Source organism: Sus scrofa, chromosome 5 (genome assembly GCF_054392235.1).
Source record: "Sus scrofa isolate SSC_HxYL_T2T_F1_AM1 chromosome 5, Sscrofa_HxYL_maternal_Yorkshire_Landrace_v2.0, whole genome shotgun sequence".
Taxonomy (NCBI): Eukaryota; Metazoa; Chordata; class Mammalia; order Artiodactyla; family Suidae; genus Sus; species Sus scrofa.
The window spans coordinates 79,956,832-79,969,505 of record NC_139387.1 but is presented as its reverse complement, the minus strand read 5'-3'; the positions used below and the strand labels follow the sequence as shown (position 1 = coordinate 79,969,505).

General features: G+C 38.9%; 2 protein-coding genes across 4 annotated transcripts in view; one reads left to right on the top strand and one right to left on the bottom strand.

The window, feature by feature from the left end:
- GXYLT1 (glucoside xylosyltransferase 1) overlaps nucleotides 1–4,613 on the top strand; it is a 470,260-nt gene extending 465,647 nt beyond the window's left edge. For both annotated transcript variants that reach the window (XR_014804028.1, XR_002344161.2), the window contains one exon: nucleotides 4,523–4,613. The gene's annotated coding sequence lies outside the window, so the exon portion shown is untranslated. The remainder of the gene's footprint in view (nucleotides 1–4,522) is intronic.
- The window catches only part of PDZRN4 (PDZ domain containing ring finger 4), a 367,304-nt gene continuing 357,200 nt past the window's right edge, over nucleotides 2,571–12,674 (bottom strand). For both annotated transcript variants that reach the window (XM_003481711.5, XM_003481712.5), the window contains 2 exons: nucleotides 10,737–10,853; nucleotides 2,571–6,973 (listed from right to left, as the gene is read on the bottom strand). In XM_003481711.5, the coding sequence (XP_003481759.3) occupies nucleotides 5,447–6,973; nucleotides 10,737–10,853 (1,644 nt within the window). In that variant the 3' untranslated portion in view covers nucleotides 2,571–5,446. The remainder of the gene's footprint in view (nucleotides 6,974–10,736; nucleotides 10,854–12,674) is intronic.

Here is a 12,674-nt window from a genome sequence, read left to right as displayed (position 1 = left end):
AACAAGTAGCTATGAACTCTCAGGTCTATTCTTTTTTTTGCTTGTACATTTCTAAAAATTATAGTTGATGTACAATGTGTGCCAATTTCTACCAAACAGCAAAGTGACCCAGTCTCTCAGGTCCATTCTTAATTAACATGGAGTCTGCAAGTAGCAGGAGAGGAAGCTTTAGGGGCAGACTACCATGGGTTTGAATTTAAGATCTATGGCTTAGTGGTTGTGAAATTTGTGGCAAGTGAGTAAAATTATATTAGCGACAGCTTGCTCATCTGTAAATAAAAATAATAACAAATATCTATTTAGTGCCCACGCTGTGCCTACACTCAACTAATTTCTTTATAGGTGTTCACCCAATTAACTCCAAGCCTGTGAAAAAGCTAATAATTATCTTCCCTGTACCAAGGAGCAGCAGCAAGCTTAAGCAACTTTCCTAAGAGTACAACTTTCCTGAGTAAATGGCAGAGGGGGGATGCAATATGTAAGCAGTGGTTAATAATAAGGTAAAAACATGGTAGGATTCTGAATAACAAGCAGGACACTGGTTTATAGCTGACTGGTGAGCCCAGGAGCAATGCTTGTGGCAATACAATACTATTGACTGGGATATGTAAAGACTGCATGGCACCCCAAATCCTGAACAGCTGTTGTTTGGTTAAACAGAAGAAATGCCAAGAAGGACATAGGTGGCAATGGTTACCAGTGAGCAACACTCTACACTCATGAGAGACACATTGTGGAAAAAAAATAGACACTATTTGATGGAAGGCCAAGTGAGTGATAAGACCACCCAAGAGTGTTTAGAAGTAAGAATGGCTATTAGCAAGTTAGGGAAAATCTCCTGGAGAGATGGGAAGACACACAAAGAGAAAGGAGAAGGGCTATTTGACATGCAAACACAACCCAGTGGTGTTGGAAATGAGAATGGCATGTTTGAAAAACTGTAGGGTGTCCTGTCTGACTAAAGCAGAAGCAGAGTGGGACATTAGAAGTAGCGCAAAAACACCCCAAAAATACTGTACACACGCTTTAGGGGACCACTCAGTTCTATAGACCTTCTCCCAAATCTGCTATAGTATAAACTGGTCCTGCTGAAAAGGGTAGCATAACTGAGCAGAAATAGCATAAAACAAAAGAACAAAAAGTCTCAAAATACTTAATAGATGATTGTTTTGGTCATTTATTTTTGTCAGTGGTTTGCTGTAGTCAATACTCACTGAAATTCTGAATCTATTTCATGCACATTTGCAGGAGCAAGTGGTGTATTTTATCTAGATTTTAAGTCTTTTTATTATACCTCCAAAGACATAAGTTTTGGAAAATAATAATGAAAAACTAGAAAAAGAGCACACACTTCAGATAAGTGGAAAATAATTTGCTGGGAAATTTTTTTTTTACTTTAATTTTTTAAAGAAATTATTTCATCAGTGAACCTTTTGCAGTATTCAACTTTATTTGCTGAAAATAGAAATTTAATAATTATTATTTTGTTATAAGTTATGCCACTTATGTTCATGATTATTCATAGAAATATAAAAATAATGGAAATTAATTAGGGTATAAATTAATAGAAAATAAAATTTAATTTTAATCAAAATTGGAAGGCTATTAATTCGAAGGTGCATTAAATTATCTCTTCAAGGCACAGATTCTCTTTCTTCCTTTCTTTCTTTTTGCTGCACCTGTAGCATGCAGAAGTTTTGGAGGCAGGGATTGAGCCTGAACCACAGCAGTGACCATGCCAGATCCTTAATCTGCTGAGCCACCAGGGAACTCCAAGGCACTAGGTAGCTTGATTTCTGGGTTGGGAATTCTTTCTGGAGAGAAGTGTGAGATCAGATGGAAAAAAAAGTTGAGGTTAAATTATAAAGTCCTTGATTAATGTCTTGGGCTCTCAGATATTATCCCATATTCAGGAAAAAATTACTGAATGTATCTGAGAGCAGTAAGGAAGGTAATATTAGGAGGCCCAATGTTGCTGCCCCATGTAGGAGAGACCGGAAAAGGTGTCCAGGGAGACCAGGTCCAGGTCTGTTAAGGTAATTAGGCCCGAGACCGAGACTGTCTGGCCCAAGAGATGATTGGGGAAGGGTATAAGAAGAATTCACACTGCTTTGTGACTTAGATAAAGGGAAATTTGAGAAGACGCAGCGGATGAACACCAAAGAGCAGGCTAAGAGTGGCACCAGCACAAAACAAAGAACTTGAAGAGGGGAGCACCAGCTCACTGGAAGCATAAAGGTGTGGTTAGATGGAAGATTGAGACACACCAAGACACAGATTAAATCAGTATGTAGCCATGGAAAGGTTATGTTAAAGGAGCCCACATTATGTACTCATAAAGGGACCATCTGCACAAAACAAGATGGTGAAAATCATTTTTCTTCACCCAGTGAAGAAAATTCCCATAGAACAGACGTTGATTTTGACACCATTAGGTCATTCACATGTGCATCCTAACACCAATTTCTGCCCATAAAAAATATGGAATTGTAAAGGTAAGCCCAAGTATGATATTTTTCCCCGCCACACTCACATATTTCTTCTGAAAATATCTCACATATAGCCAATTATTTTTCTTTGCTGAGCAGCAGATTTATTATTCATTTACTAAAAAAACATGTTTGGCACAAAGATATGTATAAAGATAAAACATAACACTTTTCAGATTTTCACTGATTTTTGAAAAAGACATTTCTCAACTCGTAGATTTGTATAAACACAGACATGAAAAACACCAACATCACATTTCTAAAAAATTGGCAAGCACATTTGGCCTTAATAAAAATATGATTAAACTGGTAACTTTGGAAACACTGCATTCTGTGAGATGTGTACATGTTTCTTCTGGAAAAAATCTACATGTCAGTTTCAAATCACATTTATCTATGGGAGTAATTTGAATTCAATGAATATTTAAACCCGGTTGTATCAAGAAGATAAACAGTAACCACAGGCATTAGGTCAGGAAAGAACTGAGCTCTTTAGACAGGCATTCTTATTTAAAACCATTAAATCAAAAGTTAACTGTGGGTGCACTCTGAGTAGTTTTATCAGTTGGTTTAACAATGGATAAAGTTAGAAGTAATGAAATTTTCTGTTGCCTTAAAGTTGCTTTTACTATCACTATTCTTAAAATTTTTGAGTCCAGCTTTTTATTATATGTAAATAAGCTTCAGATCTTTCCCTTTATGTAAAAGCCCTTTAAAAGGTAAGAACTTAGAATGGTAGACGAGTAAGGAAAATAGTAAAGGATCAATAGGTGTGATAAAAGAATAAATAATTTAACTCAACTTTCATTATTACTTAAATGGCATTCTACTGGAGGTTTACAAAGACAGAGTGACACAAGGGCCAAACTCCATAAACGTAAAATCTGTGCAAGGAGACAATATAGTTGTGCATATGTGATTCAAATAACAGAAGAATACAAATTCCAAGGTAAAACAAACTGCAAGTGCATCCTAGTATATGCCCACAATGCTGAGAAAAAACCAGTGTCTCAAAATAGGCTCCAAAGCGAAAATGTCTATCTGGTTATCTTCTAAGAGGTGTAGAATTTGGCCCAAAACCCCAGACAAGAGAAGAGTATTAGATAACTTCAGGGAAAGCAGGCAGGGCTGCTCAGGAGCCAGGAATAACTGAGAAAAAATCTAAAAAGGAGGGGCAGTAGGCAAGGGGGGCAAGTTAAGGGAGGACCTTGTATATAAGGCAGAGCGTCAGAGTTGGATTCAAGAGGAGGGAGCCACCATAGGTTTTTAAATAGGAAAGTAGCTTCAAAAATGTTTGGATCTTGTGTCTCCGTTATGTTAAAACAATCTCTTAGGTTAAATGAAAATTTTAATCAGAATTACACATGCACTGATCTGGCCTTCACTCTGGAGGCATCATGATTAATAAATGATATAGTTGATGTTTATATGATGAAAAGTTAGATTTAAAAAAAACCACATTTTGATATCCTAACAATTCACTTTTTAATAAGGCATTTACAATTGGCTATACTGCAAAATATGAAAAAGATAATTTCCCAAAATTTATTTTCAAAGGATGAACTAAATAAATGCACAAAGTGCTGTGGGCTGAACAGTGTCTCCCCTCCCCCATAAATTTCTATGTTTGAAGCTCCAACTCCTAATGTGATGGTGGTTGGAAATGGGGCCTTTGGGTGGTAATTAGGTTTAGAGGATGCCATGAGGGTGAGATCCTCATAACAGGATTAGTGTCCTTACAAGATGTGACACCAGAGAGTTTCCAGTCTCTCTCTCCCCATGTGAGGATGCAGCAAGAAAGAGGCCACTTGCAAAACCAGAAGAGAACACATCAGTGGGCTGAATCAGCTGGTACCTTGATTTTGCACTTCCAGCCTGGAGAGCTGTGAGAAATTACTGTTTGAGCCACACCATCTATGGCATCTTGTTATGGCAGTTTGAGGTGACCTTGTGAACAATCTTGGACATTTGACTGGACTGATCCTCTCTCTCCCTGTCACTCCCTAAGCTGTTCTTGGCTTTTTCTTATGTAGATGGTGGTCAAGGAGAGCATGAACTCACGAACCCTGAATGCTAAGTCAGCTTCTGTCAGATGCTCTACATACGTGACCTAACTTAATCCCGGTAAGACTATGTGACTTACTGATCTATGGGAGGTATTTCAAGGAAATTTATTGAAAAAGTAATAGAAAATGTACACATTTTATAATCCACAATTGGGAGTCTTCTAAATAGTAGACATATATAACTAATTTATATCCGGTAACCACAGTGAACAATGTAAATAAAACACTCCTTGATAGCTTTTCTTAGGAATAATCAATAATTTATTTCTCTTTTATTGTCACAATTACCACAAGAATCTAGCTACATGACCAATGTCACTACATATCACAGGAAGATTGTCCACCTACACTTTACTGAGACAAAGACAACGGCTATTTATGTGTTAAATGTACAACAAGATGTGAAAAAGTGGTTTTATGTAAGACAAGATGTGGCATGTGATTTTTCAACAGGTTTGATTGAATACATATTATGCCCAGAAGCAAGCCTAGAAACGTTTTGGCATTGAGTTGCTATTAAAGTAGAAAATAAGTAAACTAGAGAAATAAATCCAGATCTTCACTTACAATAGATACATTAAAATAGGAAATTAATTGGCTCCTCAGTATTTCTGTTCAAGTTTTTTTTTTTGTTTTGTTTTCTCTCCTTTTGTTTTTATATATAAATGAGTAATATGAATATATCACAAGTTAAAGAAAAAAATCTCAGCCAAAAAGAAGGTACCAGTATATGAAAAACAAATGAAAAATTACCAGGTATTTTTGCTTACAAAAAATTTAAACTATAAAGAGTCACAAAATATATATAAAAACGCCACATTGAACGAGGCAAGCATCCTCTACCCAAACTGGTAGCAACCTCTGAAAATCCGCTGCCTTCCACCCATTCGGTCATACAGTGGTGACTGACAAAAAGGCATTAGGAACCCGTGTGCCATCAGGGGACTTGGCCCCGTGGGTCATCAGTTCTTGGATTGTCATCCAGTTGTCCAAAATTTTCTTGTTTCTCTTCTTCATCATCTTTTTGTGACTCAGTTCAATGATGCTGACCTCTTTCTTGCCCTCGCTGCCGCTCTGGGGACTCTCCTTGAGACACTCCAAGCGGCTCCGCATCATGAACTCTCGGCGGCGCCGCTGCTCTTTGGCCCGCACCAGGTGTTGCTTCCTCTCCTCGCGGCTCCAGTAGCGCCCCATTTTCATCTCGCTCATGGTGTCATCATCCGTCGTCATGCCACTCCGCTCCTCCTTGATCTTTAAGGCACGCTCCTTCAGAATGCGGTCCCGCACGGGTCTCTTGGTGATGTACCGCGTCCCGTCGCTCCGGACTTTGACCTTCCATTCCATCTTGGGCTCGGAGCACTTCTGAGACTCCTTGCACATGCTCACTAGGCTGAGCTGACTCTGCGCGTACTCGACGGCGGACTTCTGCTGAATTAACTGCATGTAGCTTTGATAATGCCGGGCGTGTGCTGGGATGTTTGCGTATCTGTAGGAGGAGCTGTGGTAGGGAGAGAGGTAAGGGACATGTTCACCGCCAGTCGGATCTTGATCGGAGAGCTTGCTGCCTTCTGAAGGCTTCTCCTTGCCCTCAATGCTGCAGCCTTGCTCCGTGGTTTTGGCTTTGGTGGAAGTCGACTCTTTACTGCTCAGTCCGGAAGAGGACTGATGGGCAGCCATTGTGCTTCTCAGGTTTTTCTTATTGGTGAGGTTGATCATTCTTGGAAGGGAACTGTCAGGGGAACGGTCCACAGTGAGTGGCGTGCTCCTGCAGCTTTCGGCAGTGTTGTAGGCGCTGGAACTGTCTTTGTCTGACTTTTCTGGGTGTTCAAGGATGTCATCTAGTTTGCCTCTTTGCGTATCTATGCTGGTGTTATAGTTTCGGAATCCTCCGTCATGCAGGGCCCAGATGTCTCCATACTGGTCTGTCACCTTCTGGAGCCTGTGAGCCTGCATGATATTCTGGCACTCCAGTTCAATGTTTCTGAGTTCTTCATTCAGCAACTGCAGTTCGTGCTCCACGCCCTCCTGTCCCCCATGATTGCAGCCTACTGTGCGGCTTGAGTAATACAGGTCATACTCTTCATGCTTCCGAATCTTGCATTTGAGCTCCAAGAGTTGCCGAAATCTTTCGCACTCCTCATCTTGGTTGCCAGTACAGTCTGAATCAATGTATTCACCAGACACGAAGCTCTCATTGTACTGAAGTTCAACGCTTCCGAGAGTGTCTTGGCTCTGCCCCAGCTCCCTCTTGCTCTTCAGAGATGTGCCCTTGGGAGCCTCAGCTGTGTTCTCCTGCTCCGAGCTCTCGTCGTTCCTCAAGCTTTCGTCTGTGCGCCCCACTCCACTGTCCTTCTCGTGGTTGTTAGATGAGGATGTTGCTGTGTCTGTTGTACCTTCTTCTTCCTCTTGTTTTTTTGGCTAAAAAAAAAAATAATAACATTGGAAAAACAGAGGGAATTAATTATTTTGAAAAAACACCAATTGTTGAAAAACTTGCTTGAAAAAAACAGTGCTTCTTGGGAAAAGTGCAGTTCCTAAAAAGCTGCTCTAATTTTGGTATCCATTACAATTTTAGAAATAAAGGCAATTAGCTCATGGCAGCTTTTTATGCTCTGAAATAAAGAAAACAAAAGCTGCTTGAATATGGCTATGCTACTCCCTTGAGGATATATAAAACAGGACACATTTAAATAAGTGATACTTCTTTTTTTTCTTTTTTGGCTGCCCTGCAGGCATATGGAGTTCCAGTTGCAATCTATGCTGCAGCTTGGCAATGTCAGATCCTTTAACCCACTACCACAAGCTGGAAATCAAAACTGCATCCTGATGTTGCAGAGATGCAGCCAATCCCATTGCCCCACAGTGGGACTCCTATAAAAAAAATCTTAAGGTTTTCTCTGAGTTGGGAAACTGGAGTGATGATGCAAATATGAGGGGACTTTATGAGCTCTGAGGTGATAACACAGAAGGATGAGTAAGACAGAATGCCTAAATGGTATTTAGGAATATGAAAGCCTGGTGTTCAGAAGTCACATCATCTTGTTACAATTTTTTTTTTTTAACTTTTCTCAAGCTCAGAGAAAACTTCATTGGATCTAGTAATATGCTGATCAGAGAAAACTTCATTGGATCTAGTAATATGCTGATAATGATAAGCCAAACATCACAAAATTTCAGGAATACGTTAGTAGTGGAGCTCAAGACCTTCCATCTATAAATGAGGGAACATAATCTCAAATGGATATAGCTTCTTAAGCTTGAGGTCTAGGAGGCCAGTGCCAGGATTTTTTATATGTCCCAGATGCCATGTTCTTGGATACATGCACTTTGACCCCAATGTATCTCCAAATCATGTTGCTCAAAAGCAACAGAGATGTCTTAGAACTCACTTGGGTTACTTTACAAAGTTTTTCTACTCTTAACCAGTAATTTCCTTCAGAGGTGAGTTTTATTCTACTGAGAGTACAGTGACAGTTTCCATGAAAATCTGAACAGCATCGATTGCCAGACATGGGCATAATGTCAAAAGAAATATATTTTGAGATATGTTTGTAAACATATATGTAAACCTCACTCCCCACTAATTTCTGGCTTTTCATATAGAACACCTGTCACTGCCCTAAGGAGAAGCATATCTAGTTGTTTCTTTGTGAAAAGGGTAAGGTCACTCTTTCTTCCATCACTTTTCATGGCAGTTTGTAGACTATTCTCCTAATGTCTAAGTTTACTCACTGTATATATATTTATATACTATATATAGTATGTATGTATATATATTTTTTCCTTTAGTATGTATTTTTCCTTTAGTAGGAAATTATATAATTAAATATAAGAAAGCTTGTTAATTTCAAAGAAGGGCAGAATAGGTGATAAAAGGTAAACCAGGTCTGAAAGGGTTAGATAATTGTTGTTTTCTTACACATAAGGACAAAATTTAATGAACGGGGGGGAGGAGGTGGTATGAGCATGTATCATGTTATCATGTTATTCTAGGATTCCCCATCTTTCTCTAAAATATTTTTCCTCATTTGTTGAAAACATACTGAGATTGATTTAAAATGTCTTATTGATAAAAAATGTTATGTAGATGTAATTGTACCTAACAATAGAAGGCTTGATACATCCCCCTGTCCCTTGTTAAAAGGTGACAGTAGTATCAAATGCAGTGACATCAGCACACTGTGCCATGAAGCCCTCCAATGATATTACTGATATTGGACATTTGACTTTATAGAGACCACATTACTTACATTTATATTTTTCTCCTACCTAATGAATGATAAGCTGAAAAAAACACAAGGCAGTATTTTTCTTTTACATGCACTATACGTGATAAAGACAAATTTGTTGACAAAACGTGTGTCAACAACAGTCACAGAACCAGGGACAGCGTGTAAAGTGAAACTTTCAGATGGATGTGTATTTTAGTTTTTAAATATGGATATGTAATTTTTAATTGAATTGCCCTTTCTTTTGTCACTGGTTTATGAGCCCATGTGAAAAGAAAAAGAGTATTCTCAAACCCAGAATTCCCGGTTCCTAATGTAATGCATTTCCCTATGGAATTACTCTAGTGACAGGCAGTGTTTCTACCAAGACATTTCTAATGTGGTATTATTGTTTATGAGGGCAAAGGACTTTTAAAGGTTTCTGCACTTCTCATCATTTTTCAGTCTCATGGTGAAGAAAAATTTTGACACAATGAAAATCTAACCTCAGGGACATCCAGTGTTACCTCAGAAGACCTAGCATTTGTATTATGTCTGATGAGTAGGCAGCATTTGACATGATATCACTTCACCTGGACAGGATTTCTCCCTTCTTTCTTTATTCCCACATCCTCCTGTCAATTCTGTATCAGGTCATATTTTGTATCTGAGAGAGAAAAAGCCTGAAGCAAGGACTTTCTTGCTTGCAGCCAGTAGCTGCCACCCCAAAATATCTTTATTTGTGGCCAGTGTTGAAGTCATACATAAAATTTTCAATCTGTCCTCCCCAGATTGAAAAGCAATCACTATAGTAGCAGCATTGCTTTCAAACTCATTTGTGAAATGGCCACTGAGCATCCACAGTGAGTAGAGTGTAGCACACATGGCTATGCTGACTGTAGTTTTAAACCTACTAATTTATTAGCATATGCACGTGAGCACATACATGCATGCGCACACACATGCGCACACACCCTCTGTTACGGGATGCCAGCATGTTGATGTATCTCATCATTCAGCGTGGTAAAGTGCTAGGATTTTGTTTCACATTCCTGAGTCTAACTGTCAGGATTTTTTTTTTTAATTATTTTTTAGGGTGTGTTAAGAATTAGTGTTGAGAATAGGACGATAATTAAACAGATCGGCAGACTGACAGCAGAAGTGTTCAAAAATTATATCACACAGATGAATGATATGGATCTAACATAAAAATCTAGGCTCTATTGATCCTGATTTTTATCTACTAGGAAAATAACGACCATAAAAATGAAAAAAATCTTAAGACTCAGTTTACCACAAACCACACTGTGATCTTTTACTAGCTTTGAATTACTTAAAGGCAGGAAATCCTTTTATTCTCATGAGCACGTGTGGCACTTGAAACATAATAGGAGCTCAGAATTTTTTTGTTGCGTGAACATATAAGGCAAGATGATGTCGATAATCTCAAGTCAAATGAACCACTCCTAAGTCAGGAGTGTAAAGAAGGTGATCATGACACCAAACACAGACATAAGATTGGTGGTTTATATCATGTCGTCATCATCCTAAATTTGCCTAAATATACAAATATATACATTAGTATCTTAAAATACAAAATTACTTTTTTTTGTGGGGGTGGGGTTGCCACATGAGATATAGTTTATCTCCAGCTGTTACATTGAGAAGCACCATGCATTTACACTATTAAATTTCTGAATTACATTCAACAGTACCTGGGTCAACATTTGCATACTGCTGTATGCTCCACAATGGTCCCTAAGCTTCCCAAACTAGAAATAATAGGAAAAGCAGCAACAACTGTGTTTATTCCCTCTGCTTCATTTGAGATGATCATTTGCTTTCAAAAATTACCGTTACCGAGATGTTTGATCAAACTCTTTGATTTTTGTTTTTATAATTCCATTTCTGGTTCTACATTTTAAAAAGAACTAGCATCATTTCAAATGATGGAGTTCAGATCACGGCCCCACCTGCTCCACCTCATTGGCCGCACGCTGCATTGCTTCATTATGCTGTTCTTCCAACATCCCTAAGTTTAACTCCTCTAAGAATTCATTCCTTTCATCTTCCAGCCAGCCTTCATCCAGCTGCAAAAGAATACATTAGTACATTATATTCAGTGAGTTAGAACTCGCACTAAAATAGGGTAAACTTAAATGGTGACGCCTGACCAGTTCCTTTTATCATAATGATTCTCTTCAAAACACCAGCCTCCTATAGTTCACCTCTCAGAAGGAAGAAAAGGTGCTAAAAAAATTGGACTCTTATGCCTTTTATCCTTTCCTGAAACAGAGCTACAGATTTCCCCTCATAACTGAGATCTCACAGCACAGAGCATTACCGTCTTTCAAAATGTATGAAAAGCGTACTGCATAATCCACAGCTGTCATGCTCATTACCTCCAACAGTCCCGTGTTAAAGCACAGCAATGGTACTCATAGGGCTATGAGACAATCAGGCTCTTTTCCTTAGCAAGAACCCCCAAAGAAACTCCACACAAAGTGTCCCCACCCCCCCCCCATGCACTGATGCTACCCTCATCTTGCTTTTTTATTTTTAGGCAGCTGACTTTCAAGTTCATGAGATGTCTCCTTGTCACAAATATGGACATTTATTTTCTCTGAAAAAAAAAAAAAAAAAGGAAAATTCTACATTGTTCTCAAAAAAAAAAAAAAAAAAAAATTCCAAGGAAAAAGCCCTTAAGGGTTGTTTGTAAGGGTGGTGGAGTCCTCTGGAGCCTGCAGGATTTTGTTTGTGGGTGCTGAAGGCAGGTATTCTCCTGGGGGTCTTACACAAACTAAATGGAACAAAGCCTTTTGGCTTCTCAATAAAAGGAAGAGAAAAACTGGCGGTTACCTTGCTAATATGATAAGTGTTGACAGTCAATACAGATAATTTGCCTCAAAGTGGGTTTTTAGAGCTGGATTACATAAATTAGCTGTCTATGCTGATTGAATTAGCAGAATTATTGTCAAAGCTCTGCTTTACTTTGTGTTACAAAGAAACAGCAGCTCTCTAGTGAGCCACCACTGACAATCGTGTGAGGTGTTATCACCACTGGGCAAAAAGGCGAGCACTGAACAAACACGAAAAGGAAGCTTATCTTTAAGAGAACTGAACTTTTAAAACTTAAACCCAAACAAACCCGAGAGTCCATTAAACCACACCAGAAGAGGCATCAGAATGTATGTATCATATCATATTAAATGAAGCCAATGATAGGTTTATTTTTATCTCCTAAAGCCTGCCTAGACCTTATAATACTTCTAACTTGAATGGGCCAAGAGTGTGACTGCATTTATTCATCCTCATTTATCTCAATGTGGCCTGAATAACTTGACCGAGTTCTACCCCAGTGACTCTGATATGCAGATGAGCTATGAAAATTAAGCTGACTAAAAATTTAAATTCAGCCCAATTCACAATTGTCCAAGTTTGACATGTTTTAATCCCTTTTAAATTTCATGAAGCTACAAACACCAGATTCTGAAATAAATTTACTTAAAGCAAAACAAAGTATCTGCTAACACTTATACACTGAATGATGGGACAGAGTCTTTTGAAATCGAAATGAAGGGGTGGGGAAGACAGAGAACAAATGATGGAAATTAATGATTCCCTGGAATGCTTTTCTTATTAACTAACCCCACAGATCCTTGAGTTACCCTGGGTCGTTAGTGTACATCTGCTTTGATAAGTTTCCCTCCAGGCTGGAGGAATACAGAGCCACCGAGTCAGGAGAGATTCTTTGTGCTCACTTCCTTTCCCTGTTGCATTTCATGCTTCTCTTCCCCGTGCATTCGTGGCAATCTGAATCCAGTGCTGTGGCAGAGGCAGACCTTTCCCTTGAGCTGAGCCATGGGAAAGGGCGGACTGTCATCCTGTGCAGGGGATCTGTCTATGTGGCA